This window comes from Seriola lalandi, unplaced genomic scaffold, assembly GCF_002814215.2.
Source record: "Seriola lalandi dorsalis isolate HSWRI2012SDOR001 ecotype SW California unplaced genomic scaffold, Sedor1 jcf7180002054973, whole genome shotgun sequence".
Taxonomy (NCBI): Eukaryota; Metazoa; Chordata; class Actinopteri; order Carangiformes; family Carangidae; genus Seriola; species Seriola lalandi.
Window position 1 is genome coordinate 938,606 of NW_019525523.1, and position 13,718 is coordinate 952,323.

A 13,718-nucleotide genomic window follows, 5' to 3' on the forward strand; every position below is an offset into this window, starting at 1 on the left:
GTGCATACATTTTCTGGTAATCTTTCTTAAATGCATGAGCATATTTTCATGAGCTCAAGTGTCAAGTGCTTAATTTTTAATCTTGTACTACGAGCTGAAAGTTGTAAGCTGTAAGATATAAATCATATAGTAACATGTCAACTTCTTTGATCCATTCAAATGACATTTAATAGTAACATTTATAGAAACTAATAAGTTGATCAAGTTTGTAACAAAAACAATAAAGCAAGAATATCAAAAATGCATTTGATTCTTTTGTCAACACTGACATCCACAAAATATCACAATATGAATAACCCATATCGTGGTTAACACCTAAGAAGAAAACTATGCACACACTATGAAAAATGCATGAGCACCGAAAACCTGTATTCTCTCCATCTCTCTGAAGATAGAGATCCACTTTTAACGCAAGAAAACGTTTTCTTTTCCTACGAGTTCAATGATGGATGAAAAAGACAAAAGAGCTAGAAATGATGTGTCCTGTGTTAAGAGAGCAACAGCCGTTGGGGTCATAAGGTCAGTCCAGCTGCATTAAAACTGTGCCTGGAATATCAATAATGAAAAGGTTCAAAATCCACAGGCCAGTTGTCAAGGAAGAGACTGTATGATGATGATTTTCTCATTGATGCAGAAACGATGAAGCACATTCAGCAGGTTCTCTCCACAGCGCGACACCTGCCTCTCCATGGCCAGACGGAAATCCTCTTTCACTCCTTTGGTGATTCCACGAGTCACTGTGTGGTGTCTGTAAAAGGATAAAAGAAAATAATAAACACCAACATACACGTGGTCAGAAATGTATTTCTATTGAGCTGATTTGTCACGAACAGAGAGACTGAGATCTATATGACCTACGCAATACAGACAAAGTCATGGAAACAGCATGTTGCTTTTTTCTCACACACGAATCAGCCAGTCAAGATTAAACAACGTTTCATTGTCATAAATAAAAACCACATAAAACATGTCCACAAATGAAATGAGATCAAGTGTTATGAAAAGGCAAAAAACTAAATTGGCTGTACAACAAGAGCAACATCATCCTATAACAACAACAACAACAACAACAGTGATGACCACAGAAAGACGAGCAATGGCTCAAATAAACAAACGCCGACAGGAAATCAAAGAACGTCTAACTCTTGATGTAAAATGACAGGCCCAAAATCAAAACTGTAGGGATGACAAGCCTTGAAGTAGGGAATGAAGGAAGGGTGACTGGTGTGGGGGAGGAAGGGGGACTGTGGGAGGAGGGGCCTGGGGTACCTGTCCATCGCTTGCACCCCTTGTAGCAGAAGGGTATTTAACTCCACCCCCAGGGCGGGACTAGGGTTCCTGAGGGACAGCAACATTCAACAACTCTCAGTCAGTGTGGGTGCATTCAAGTGTCTTAACTTCTACAGCAATGAATGAAGGAGTTTGAAAGAAGATTTATTTTAAACATAAACCCCTTCTTTTTAAAATGCCCGCTCCGTTAACAGCATTTTCATTTCAAAGTAAAGATTTTCCCCACAGGCCATGTCTACTTAGATCATCAATCAATAGCAGTTTTCTATAAAAACACACCAACAGAACGGGAGTGTGCAAAGTCACGATGCCGACTGGAAAGTTTCTGCGAGGTGCTTACTTGATCAGCATTCCCTGATTGGGGAGCAGCTCCAGTTGAATCCTCCCTCCTTCTGGAGTACGCAGGTATGCAAACTCCTCCAGCATGTCAATGTCTGACAAAAATCATGAACTTATGGAAACTAACATCCAAGGCAACTATACACAGATAAAGTTGCCACAGAGCAATTACAGAGTAAATAATTACAAATCCAATCTTGAGAGGTTGGATTGTGGTTGTGTGAGTAGTTACAAAAAGGGATACTGGTGACATAGTTGAAGAAATTCTCATACTGGAAACTGCCTTGCTGACAGATTTTATCCACTGCCTTTAAAAACAGCATCTCGCCGTGTGGCCAGTCGTGCTGCAGAAGCACCACCACGTGACCGAGGGACAGGTCGTCACGGTTGTCTGTGAAGGCACGAAGCTGATGGCCGGAATTAGAAAAAAGAGGAAAGAGTTTTATATCTACATAGAGCAGAAAAATGCATCAGCACAAATAGTGGTTACTTTATCACTTCCAATAAAAATCATAGAAACCAACCCAAATTCCAATCATTTCCACAGACATAAGTAGAGTAAGTACCTTGAAGCAGGCCAGCATGAGCTGGAGACAGAAAGGCAACACAGCTTTGCTGGTGCAGGGAAGCAATCTCAGGTCATTACCTAGTTATGACACAAAAAGAGGCAGTAATTAATGTTCTGATGTAATTCCTCTTATAATATATATTACATTATCATCAAGAGGTAACAGTAGTTTCAACAAATGCAAATTGAAGCAAAGGGGAACTCATGGTCCAAGCGATAGCATTGTATTATAGAAGTATTGAGTATATTAGATGGATCATGGTTCTGAATTGTGACATGTGGCAGTTGTTTTATAAGAGCAGGAAGTGTTTACCTTTCCTCGTTTTGGTCTTGACTCTACCCTGATCTTCTGGAGTCTTTGTTGGTTCTTGGTTTGGGGGTACCAGCCCACCAACAACATCGAGCAGCTTCTCACAGGCCATCTGATGAACAGATACGGTACAAAATCTACATCACAACTGTAAACAGGGCAGCAATATTACATAAAATCCCATTGCGAGCATGTTTTATGTGTTGTTTAAATAATTTAAATATACTTAATAATGGCACGTACGTTTAAATGCAGAGGCTTTGAAGTAAAATAATGAAATATCAGTTAGTCACGAGAGTTACAATGACAAGTCCATTAAACAAAGCCAACAATATAGTTGTACTAAACTTGTGAAATGTACGTCTATGCTTGAGTTTGAATATAATGCCACCCTTAGGCCAGTTAGTGTCGTAGATTCATTCTTGGAGCACGGCCCACAGAGCATCAGGTTTTTGTATCTCTAACTTCAGCATATGTTAAAATATACTGAAAATAAAACTCCCCACATATATAACAATGCATCAGTACAAACGACATAAGAACAACAGTTCTCTGCAGAAGTGAAATTAAATGAATAATCAAATCATAATGTCATTGTGATGCCACAATAATCAAAATGTCTGTGCAATGCTATAATGTAACACAATATATTGAGAGCTGTGCATTCAAAAAGTATGAAAATGGAAAAGGGAATGAAAGGATGAAGAGGCTTGAAATCTGTGTGTAAATCTACAGTACGTCCTCTAATAGCTTCCTACCTTGCACATGAGGGTGAGTGTGTGTGCATGTGTTTACCCTGTACTCTCCCAGTGCATAGTGGCAGGAGGCCTGCTGTATGAGGGCCCTGTGGTGCTCCAGACTGGCCTGACCTGAGGGGCTCTGCTGCCCAGGCTGAGGCTGCAGCACTGCAGCCATCTGGTGCAGGCTGGAGAGGGCCTTACGGTACTGTCCCTGGAGACAGACAGACAAGAAAATATATTTTAATATTTATAAATATTTAAATATATATTTGTCTCAATTCTAGTAAATTTATTTTAGATTCATCCACTTATTGTGTCTAATTAGTTGTCTAATGTCTTATAACCCCTCTTTGTCCCGTTCTATAAATACTGTATTTATGAAAAAAAATATTGTGTAGATGTTATTATAAATCTATGAACTGCAATAACCTGTTCTTTGCTGCACCTCCAATTACTGTATTTCCCCACAGAGACGAATGAAGTTTAATTTAACTCAGAGTAAATTGATAAAACACTTTAAAACGCAGCAGGTGTCTTGTCGCAAACAGAAAACATCTTAAATGTTTCTTGCCTGGTATATGATCATGTCAGTGAGGAATATTCTGAACCACAGCCAGCCGTCCGTCTTCCATGAGGCACAGATCTTCTTGAACTCTGTCAAAATGCAAAATTACAAATATTTTTAAATGATTGCTTTGTAAATCTCAAATTCATCTGCAAATGTGGAACAACATGTGGCACTCTTTACCCGCAACTCAAAAAGGGTCATGACTCAGAATTTGATAATTTTAGTTTTTGCAAATTGTTTGCATCTTGTGCTGTTTTGTGTGTATTTTCTTGTTGAGTTTTATGTATTTTAATAATGAGGGCATTGCAAATTATCTTAGGCTGTAAATGCTGTGTTATGTGGCACTAGTTCATGCTATGTACCTGTACAGAGAAAAACAGTAAGAATACATCTGCATCTCTTGTAGTTGATGTAGTTGCCACATTATGATATTTAGCGACAGAGTGACTGGATCCTTTTTGGGTGTGTAAACAAAAACACAAACAAACATTAGAGGTGCTTACCAGTTTCCAGGCCGTCGTAGGAGTGAAGGAGATCCCAGCTCTCCCTCGCTGTGCGGAAATTCTCCAGAGTCTCGGACCAACTGGGCATCTCAGTCTTGTTCACTAAAATGTGTCGACCGCGGCCTTTCCCCAACCCGTCCTCATCATCTGAGCTCTGTAATGACACACACGCACAGTAACCAAAAAGCAAATGCAACGGAAACAAACTATAGTCATATACTACGATCCCATTTAAGAACATATGAAAGTGTTTTTGGTTCTCACAAAAATCACGCAGAAACATCTAAGGGATCTCTGATCTGTGCTCACCATAGTCTTCTCTCTCCCATCAGCCAGTTTACGTTTCTTATGTGCATGCTTCACTGCTCCCCTCTCCACCTCCACATCGTTGTACACTGAGCTCAAATCCTCTAAGAGGATCCACGGCCCCGAACTCAGCGCATTCACACCTGCTAAACATAAAACGATCATTTGATGAACAAGAGTGAAATGAACAAGACAGGGAACTACGTGTGCTTGCAAAGACAGTGGCTGACCCTGGAATAGTGCAGGCTGTACAGATGACATATAGAGAAAGGCGCTGCGGAAGAGGACGAGCGCAGCACAGATGACGACTTGACTGCAGCAACGGGACCGCGTGTCTCCTTCCAGACCAGGCAGGTAGCGACACAGCTCCTTCAGTCTCAGCAGCATGTCCACGTAACTTCTAGTACGTGCACACACACACATACACAAAAACAAAAGTACTCCTTTTAAAAACATTTATATTTCTCACCTTAAAATAGAAAATGTTGCACAAATACACATGTATGTAACATACACCTGCAAGTACTGCAAGAAAAATAAGTTATATAAAAAGATCTTTTTGTGCCCCCAAATTGTTCACTTTAATTGTTTATTTTAATTTCATTGTTATTCGTTTGCACCTTTTGAATATTCCTGTCTTACTATAAATTAATCTGTCTTGTGTGTGTTATACTGAAAACATATTTGTGCCTTGCAATTACATTTCATTATGATCTATTCTAGGGTGTCTCTGTCTCTCATATGATGAGCTAGAAGTAAAATCCATTTACATAAATTACAGTAGAGTAAATGTTATAAACACATCTCAGTATAGCACAGTACAGTTCAACAACACAACAAACTACTGCATCCAAAAGCATTAACACTTCTCTAAAGCAGACTGATGTCATGAATGTAGGATTTATTCCAGAGCTGCTGTATTAGTCTGCATTAGTCTTATCAAGGTGTGCCAAATATACAATCAATAATTATGTGTACTTAATAAATAATTGTAGGCTATAATACAGGAGATACCTCAATACAAAACAACCCTACAGAGCAGTACTGGCTGATTGACAGGCAGAATGAAAGAGCACCTCTGTCCCTTGTCTCCCTGCCACTCGCAGCGAGCTCCAACCACAGCCAGGATATCCAACAGCCTCTCCCAAGGCTCTGCTACTACTGAAGACTTTTCCGACAGGCCATCAATCACATAACGCTGGGAGCCACGGGACACATTAGGTGACTTCAGAGACCCAGCTTCTTGAGAGCCTGAAAAGAAAGAACAAGGAATAAGAAAAAACAATGTCAGGAAGGCAGTGAATAAAAAAATATGGAGACAGATCCTACTGCAGGGCAGGGAAACTTGAGATTCAAAATTATCACGCTGGGTTATCACTAAGAAAAATGTTAAGAACATCAACACAGTGCAGCTTTACCTTGTATCTGTACATCAGGGGAGGGTCCACGAGTAACATAACCAATATAGAATTCAGCTGCTTTCAGCATGTACTTGTGCATCAGGCTGGCTGGCAAGCGCATGTCCATGTTGTTAATGACCAAAGGAAGGACATCACACACTGTAATAGTAAAGAAAATAGTATAAAACAAGCTTTTTTTGCAAATTAATGAAAATAGATTTGAGTGTAAGTGTTTTGCTCACCAAAGAGTTTTCTGAAGCAGTTGACAGGAGTCTCCACGTTCTCCGACACCTCTGCCTCCAACAATGTCTCTCCTAAATTGACCTAAATATACAGTAAACCATCGGCTTGTTACCATCAGCTATTTACACTTTGTTCAAACATGAAAATTGAAGAGTTATTGTATTATAATGTACCCCGTGCTGGACCACAGACTCTGGAAAGCGTTTCAGAAGGAGCAGCAGCATCTCTGCCTTCTCCAAAGTGTTGAAACACTGCTCTGTGGCTTTCAGCAGCATTTCACACTGTACACGGCCTGGCAGTGTCTCAAAGAGCCCTGGGCCAACAAACAAACACAAACAAACAAACACAGAAGAAGAAAAAACACTCTTCTGATTTCCAAAACAAACACTGTTCCTTGCTACCCACACTTCATTATCACACTCCTCATAGTAATGATGTACACTAATATATGTATGCTTGTGTACTAACAAGTAAGCTTGACTCCTCTCACCTCGCAGAAACTGTGCATGCTTGTCCTGAGAGTCACTGCGCAGGGCAGCTGTAATGACGCTGATCTCCCGCCAAACAGTGGGCTGATCTGGGAAGTTTATAAACCTGTGGGGTGGACAAATCATTAGCAACTGAGCACAGGCTCATGACAGGGCACTTGGCATTGCCACTACTACCATAGAGATAGTACACTGTTACTCACATGTCATACAGGAGTCTCCCAGCAGAAGCGGTCCTCTCTGCATTGCGTTCAATGATGTACATTTCATACTGTGAAAACATGCCAAACAAACCTCACATTTCAAATATGTGATCATTCTGATACAATTATAGGCATCAATATCACTTAAGTGGTTCTATGATCAATAACTAAGGAGCTGGAGCAAAAGCTTGATATTACCTGTATGTTGAAGTCTGCAGGGTATAGGGTCCTGGCTGTTATGAGCCAGGCTTTGGCCGCACAGGGATCATCAGAGACCAGCTCCCGGGCTCTTTTCACCAAAAACTCGCAGTCTTTTTGCGCTGACATTTTACATGAATCGAGCTGTCAGTGCCAAGGCAACACACTGACCTAACACGCAGCCCAGGCTGCAGTTTAATGCATATGGTCACCTAGTAAAATATCGGTGGATAAATTTCGTTACGCTAAAGAGAGCTTTTCTTTGCACAATGTAAGAATACAGCTAACAACAGCTAGCTAGTTAGCTTTAGCTATGTCACTATCTATTGACATCTTTGCTAGAATTGTTCATCAAGCCGTGTTCTATTATTCAATTATCTTATACACACATAACAACGGCAAATATAGAGGAAAAGAAGAGCAATCGAATTGTTCTCGACATTACCAGTCAAAGTTAAACCTTTATTTACCGACACATTTTCTGACGTTACGATAACATCACACCGCAGTCGTAAAAATGACCGCTGCCTCCTGCTTTACGGCCAACTGACAAGCACTGCCTGATTAACTAGTCCACCAAAACAACGCTAAAATAGTTCATTTTTGTCTTTTTGTTGAATATAAGCGGTGCATCGAAAACTTCCAGGATGATTTGCCGACCCAAACTATCAACTACTAACTACGTGCATTACATTTAACTAACTATTTACATGTGAACGATGCTCTCTGAAGTCGCTTGTAGTACCATCCATGTATTCTCAGATCTGTAGTAGTGCGCATGCGCCGAAGAGTTACTGCTGCGGTCACCTGCTGCTGTAGCTGCAGACACGACCTATAGTCAGTGGTGGCCCTAATCACCCTGCAAAAACTGCACTCCACCTGTCCAGGGGCAGGACAAGGACTGGCGTACACGGCAGGTAAAGACTAATTTATGAGTTCAGCGGGTGTTTAACCAGAACTGTGAGACGCTGTTTGCCTCTACTGTCAGCGGAGTCTGCAGCCAATCATCAATCAGTTCTTGTCCGTCTTGACTCTGAGTATGTTAGCCACTTAGCTTGCTAATCAGACAAGTATTTTTGCTGTAGCATGCTACCATTACGTCTAACCATGTGTCAGCCCTTCCTCCATTTACCGTAAACATAAATTTGAGTATTACAAACGTAACCGAGTAGGCCCCGTGACCAGCACTGTTGAGCTAGCCCTGTTGGCTAATCAGCCTAGCATTTGTGGGTGTAGCTATTGAGCGAAAAAGGCTAGCCCGCGGTGAATTGTTGATCTTTACCTATTCATTCGCTGGCAAACTAATATAGGTTTGTGCTCTTGTTGAAATTGAGATCAGGGCGTTATGTCTGTATCAGCTTATTGACTGACAGCATGCTAGGAAAGCAGGCATGACACGACATGCTAAGTCGCTCAGAGGAAGCAGCACACAGAGGGTGTGTTCGCCATAGATTTGGAAAATCATCACATTGCATAACAGAGTGGTTGTGTTCTGCCCAAATCAGTTATTGAAAGTGTCAATAACATAGTGTGGTTGTTATCCATAATGGGAAAACACTTCCTTCTTGCATTCAAACAGTGGTAGAAGAAGTATAGAGTAATTTTACTTAGGTACTAGTGCACATCACAATTTAAAAAAAATACTCTATTACAGTTAACAGTCCGGCATTCACAGTTCAACTTGAGTTGAAGTCTTAATGTAAGTATGATAAACAAAATGTCAAAATAAAAGTACTCTCTATGTAACAACATGTATGCAGCATTTTACCATAGTAGTAGAGTACTAGAGTTACAGAATAAAGTAACATAAAATTAAAGTACTTCAGAATTGTACTTGAGTAAACTTACTTAGGTATTCTCCAAGACTGCATTCAAATATGACATACTGCATTCAGATATGAAAAATAGGAGCACCAAACCATCAGCAAAGTAAGAATCAAAGCAAAGTAAAATAAGTCATTCATTCTGAATGTAAATATTATACATTAACCTGTAAGAAGTATGATAGTGGAAGTTATCAGAGTATTCCATGTAGTACTGTTGCGGAGATAAAATTGTCACAGTTATATAATCTTTTACTGACTTTTGGACCCCACTTTATGTTTGCATAAAAAAACGTTATTCTGCAAACCAAAGCTGTCTGGTAAATGCAGTGAAGTTAAGCAGTTTCCTCCTGGAAGTAAATATGTAAAGCTTCACAAAATGCAACTAGAATACCAGTACCTCAGAGGTACAATACTTGTGCTGTACTTCAGACTTGGGAACTTGGGAATTCTATAACAGGCTCTTACACATTAGAGGTCATGTAGTAATCAGGTTTGTCATACTGACCTAAAACTGTGTGCAAAGATTTCTGGAGTGGCTGACATGCTGCGACCTCTAATGACCTCACAACTTTGACACCACCGTCTCCTCCTTGCTCTATATTTAGACAACTCCTTCAGAACTTGTTTTATGTACTGAATGTATTTACACACTTGTTTTTGAATTTGGCAGAATCTTGCTTTCATTTGAACAGATTTGTTATTGCTGTTGTATGAGGCAGGCTAGCTTCTTTCTTGCTTCAAAACATAAAAACTACACAAAACACTTCATGACAACTTTGAACACATGGTGCTTTGTAATGCACATTAAATGAATGAAGTGTCTTCTGCCACTCATAGCCATTTCGTCCACCTCCATGACTAGCTGACACTTATCTGTCTGTTAGATTGTGTAACAACTCTTATCAGTGGCCAGTTGGGGCAGCCTGCTTGTACAAGTTTAAGGCAGGTAACTGTGGTTAAACAGTTCAATCTGCAGCCAATATTTTGCTTATTATAGAAAGTATTTGCACAAATGAATCATATCAGTATGTATATATATTGACAATTATGAAAAAATAAATTATGCTACGTTAATGTTCTACAGGCTACAGTTATATATTCGATGTATGATAAAAAGGAATACTTGCTATAGTTATTTTAATGCATTTTTGACTTTTTTGGTTGGGTTTCATTTGCCTTTTACATGTAATTTGTTGTCATTTTCTAGTTAATATTCAAAATATTCACGTTATATTTACTGGTTGTGCCTTCTTTGATAAAGGTGTGTACAGGGACATATTTCTGCCACAACTCTTTAATAACCAAATCTGAAGTATAGTATGTTTTGCAAAAATGCATTTGTTATACATTTATGTGAAAAAAACTACCCTGTCAGGTCTTTAACAGTTTTTTAAGCTTTCAAACATTAACATTTTGTGATGATTTCAGGCTCCAATTGAATCCAATTTCTTCTTTACCAAAATGTAATTCAGTATGTGCACAATGTCCACATTTCGATTGGATGAGGACTTCACATCAGGTCATCACTATCTGATTCTCCATATTTTCTATCTCTGCATTGTTATACTAAGATGTAAAAAATACACTTAAAAAGAAAGTGATGATTAATCAGTTGGGTATACCTGATATTTCTCTCTCTCTCACAGAGTGCATACTTTACGGAGTGTGGTGCTGATGTGATGTTGGAGGATCAGGCTGTGGTGCATGGAGCCTCCCATGGCTGTTAGCACCATGGACTCGGAGTCAGCCCGGACACCTCAGCCCCAGGCTGCCCTGACTAAAGGAGGCCACTCCCTGCTGCATGCTGGGGCTTTAAGTGCCATGCTGGGCCCTCAAGGGAAGCACTATGTCTGTGGCTCCATTGCAGCTTTTACCAATATCGTGGTGACCTTCCCTATCCAGAAGGTGCTGTTCCGCCAGCAGCTGCATGGTGTGTTGGCCACTGAGGCGGTGCGGCAGCTTCAAAGAGATGGGCTGAGGAATCTTTACCGGGGCCTGTTGCCGCCGCTGCTCCAGAAGAGCACTACAGTCGCCATTATGTTTGGCCTGTACGAGGACTTCTCCAGAGTCTTATTGGACCTGGCTGATAGCAGTGGTGTGCCGGAGTTGGTTACACGGAGCTTTGCTGCAGCATTGGCAGGAACTGCAGAGGCCATCCTGACGCCGTTTGAACGCGTGCAGACTCTCCTACAAGACCATCGGCACCACGCCCGCTTCAACAACACGGCCCACACCTTCCGGACACTTCTGACTGAGTATGGTGTCAGAGAGTGTTACCGTGGCCTTGTGCCTATACTACTCCGCAATGGCCCTAGCAATGTGCTCTTTTTCGGGCTCCGGGGGCCCATTAAGGAGCAGCTCCCAGAAGCCACTAGCCGGGCAGGTCACTTGGTGAATGATTTTGTGTGTGGAGGGGTGTTGGGCGCAGCCCTTGGCATTATGTTCTATCCATTAAATGTGGTAAAGTCTCGTGCTCAGTCTCAGGTTGGCGGGGCCTTCCAGCCTTGTGGGAAAGTGCTGCTAACAGTGTGGAGAGAGAGGGGTGGCAGCTTGGCTATGCTCTTCAGAGGGGCCCACCTCAACTACCACCGTTCACTCCTCTCCTGGGGGATCATCAATGCCACCTACGAGCTGCTGCTGAAGCTCATATGAAGAGGGGGTGACAAAAAGAAAGAAAGAGAGAGAAAATATTTAAAGGGAAAAACCTGTAAGGAGTAATAGAGCCAGTTTGTAGAGAAGAAGAGTAATTGTAAAGTAAAGCCGATGCACTTGCTGTCTGGCATTGTTTGGAGTTTCCGTAACTGAAAGACAGCAATGAAGTTGCACTTCTGACAGGGGCCAACAGTCATTGTGAGATAACCACCTGCCATTGTGACTATTTACTGTTGTCAGAGTATTAAAAACTAAACACACGCTTTAGCCTATACAAAACTTGTGCCAGGGTCCAATTCAAATGCCCTTGTTTGCTCTGTGTACAAAAATTTTGTGGAGCGAACTCCAGCGCTTTTTTTCACAGTTTCAAGCAAAGCTTACTTGACTGGATAAACTGTTTTATAGGAGAAGCTGTTTCTTTCTATGTGCTGTGTGCTGTGCTGTTTTGTAGACAATATCCATCTGTTTTTGTTTTTTTTGACCTAGAGCACTTTGTCTGTGAAGCTGAATTTCTGCCATTTAACTCAAACACTTTTGTGCTTTGACCATTGAAATACCCCAAGAATTACTGTCAAAAAGAATGTAATAAACTGTGTGAGCGTTGGCCCTTTTATTTCTCGTTATACTCACTCTCCACCAATTCAGAGTACATGTCGAGGAGATCAGGAGGCTAAGAAATTGCTAAAATGAGTATTGGAGATGTACATATTCTTGGACATACTGTCCAGCAGACACAGGCTATTTTAAAACCATTTCAACTTTCACACATAATTCATCTATGTGAACTGCAGAGTCAAGTATTGTTTGTCTTGATTTATTTTCTGAAGTGCTAGTGGCAGGTTGTGTCTGTTATTTGAGTGTTGACAAGTGCCCATTGATGTATATGTCAGTAAAACATACAGTTACACCCATATCTTGTCTGTTTTTATAATTTATTGAAAGAGAGAAAAATAATATAAAACCTTCACTATTCTATTGTAACAAAATTGGACAGAAAATGTTTTCCCTTTATTTTTGACAAAACCTTTGCAGCTTCTGAAAAAAACCTATGGCATTGAGAGCTATGATGAAATTCATTTGACTATGCACTGTTGCTGCATTTGCTCATTTTTGGGCCATTGTTCATTTATTGTGCTCCCTGATGTTTGTTTCGTTTTTATAAACTTAAATGTCACTTTTTTTTTTTTCATGAATCTCTCACTCTTTTATATTTTCTCCTCACGCTTGTTCTCCTCTCTGTCAGTAACATCTGTTGACATAATGGGCTCAGATTTTAAGCTTGAGTAGCTGCAGTCACCACGCGGCAGCTCTCGCTGGATACAACGGCCCAAAGAGGAAAGGCATGCTGCTTGGACACTGAAAGAGAGACTGAACTATAATGGTGCTGAGAGAAGACAGAGGCAGAGGGTAATGTTCAGTGGCACAAAAAGCTCAAGCTGCTATGAAAATGGCCTATTTCTTAAGTGTTTTTTTTTTTGTTTTTTTTTTGTCCACACTACTGTGTTTCAGTACATCTTTTTAGGATTTTCCAGGGTTTCCTCTTTGAAAGTACAACTTTGTATTGTTAGGTTTTGAAAGCAGGACATCCTCGCTGATACTAAATAACGCTGTTTATAATTACCACTTCTCGTGAAGCACAGGTCACCCAATCACTATAAAAATGTCAAATTAATATTAGCAGTCGAATTAAATGTTTAAAATCAATCCAATAAAAATGTTAACAGGTTTGGCTTCATTCACCGAAAACGGTGACAAATGTTTCATTTGAGTAACAGACGCATGTACATTATGAAAGTTAATGGCTTCTGTGTGTTGTGACCTGTGTGTGCCGGTCCTCACCATGACTCTTACTTCACAATACCATGTCTCATTTATCCTGCCTATTCTTGCCCAAATATGCACTGTAATCCCTTCTTTGTAATCAGTCACACAAACAGCATCACCATTACAATGATGTATTGTAGTCAAGCTGAACAGTGAACAAACACACAAGTATTTTGTGTAGTTTAACAACTCAATCTGCTGTTTTACTATGTATTTAATCGTAGAAGTGGCTCTCGCAGCAGCACTGCACTGTCGGACCA

The 13,718-nt window shown here is 40.5% G+C and overlaps 2 protein-coding genes across 4 annotated transcripts; one reads left to right on the forward strand and one right to left on the reverse strand.

Annotated features, from left to right (window-relative positions):
- Positions 1–142: 142 nt before the first annotated feature.
- ints10 (integrator complex subunit 10) lies at positions 143–9,161 on the reverse strand. Of its 3 annotated transcripts, none has more exons than XM_087171037.1 (18): positions 9,147–9,161; positions 7,157–7,368; positions 6,959–7,026; positions 6,758–6,861; positions 6,441–6,580; positions 6,267–6,348; positions 6,043–6,183; positions 5,701–5,875; positions 4,855–5,024; positions 4,628–4,770; positions 4,319–4,472; positions 3,819–3,901; positions 3,303–3,458; positions 2,511–2,619; positions 2,196–2,275; positions 1,874–2,036; positions 1,631–1,724; positions 143–748 (listed from the first exon to the last, which is right to left on the reverse strand). In XM_087171037.1, exons 2-18 carry the CDS (start codon positions 7,283–7,285, stop codon positions 592–594), a joined length of 2,148 nt encoding a protein of 715 aa, XP_087027163.1. In that variant the 5' UTR covers positions 7,286–7,368; positions 9,147–9,161; the 3' UTR covers positions 143–591. The 3 variants fall into 3 exon arrangements, with proteins under 3 accessions (XP_087027163.1, XP_023251857.1, XP_023251859.1); XM_023396089.2 differs by lacking the exon at positions 9,147–9,161 and adding an exon at positions 9,005–9,125; XM_023396091.2 differs by lacking the exon at positions 9,147–9,161 and having other exon boundaries at positions 4,628–4,767; positions 7,157–7,952.
- slc25a51b (solute carrier family 25 member 51b) lies at positions 7,937–12,545 on the forward strand. Its single transcript, XM_023396092.2, has 2 exons — positions 7,937–8,073; positions 10,629–12,545. The coding sequence occupies exon 2, from the start codon at positions 10,687–10,689 to the stop codon at positions 11,632–11,634; it is 948 nt and encodes a 315-aa protein (XP_023251860.1). The 5' UTR covers positions 7,937–8,073; positions 10,629–10,686; the 3' UTR covers positions 11,635–12,545.
- The last annotated feature ends 1,173 nt before the right edge of the window (positions 12,546–13,718 follow it).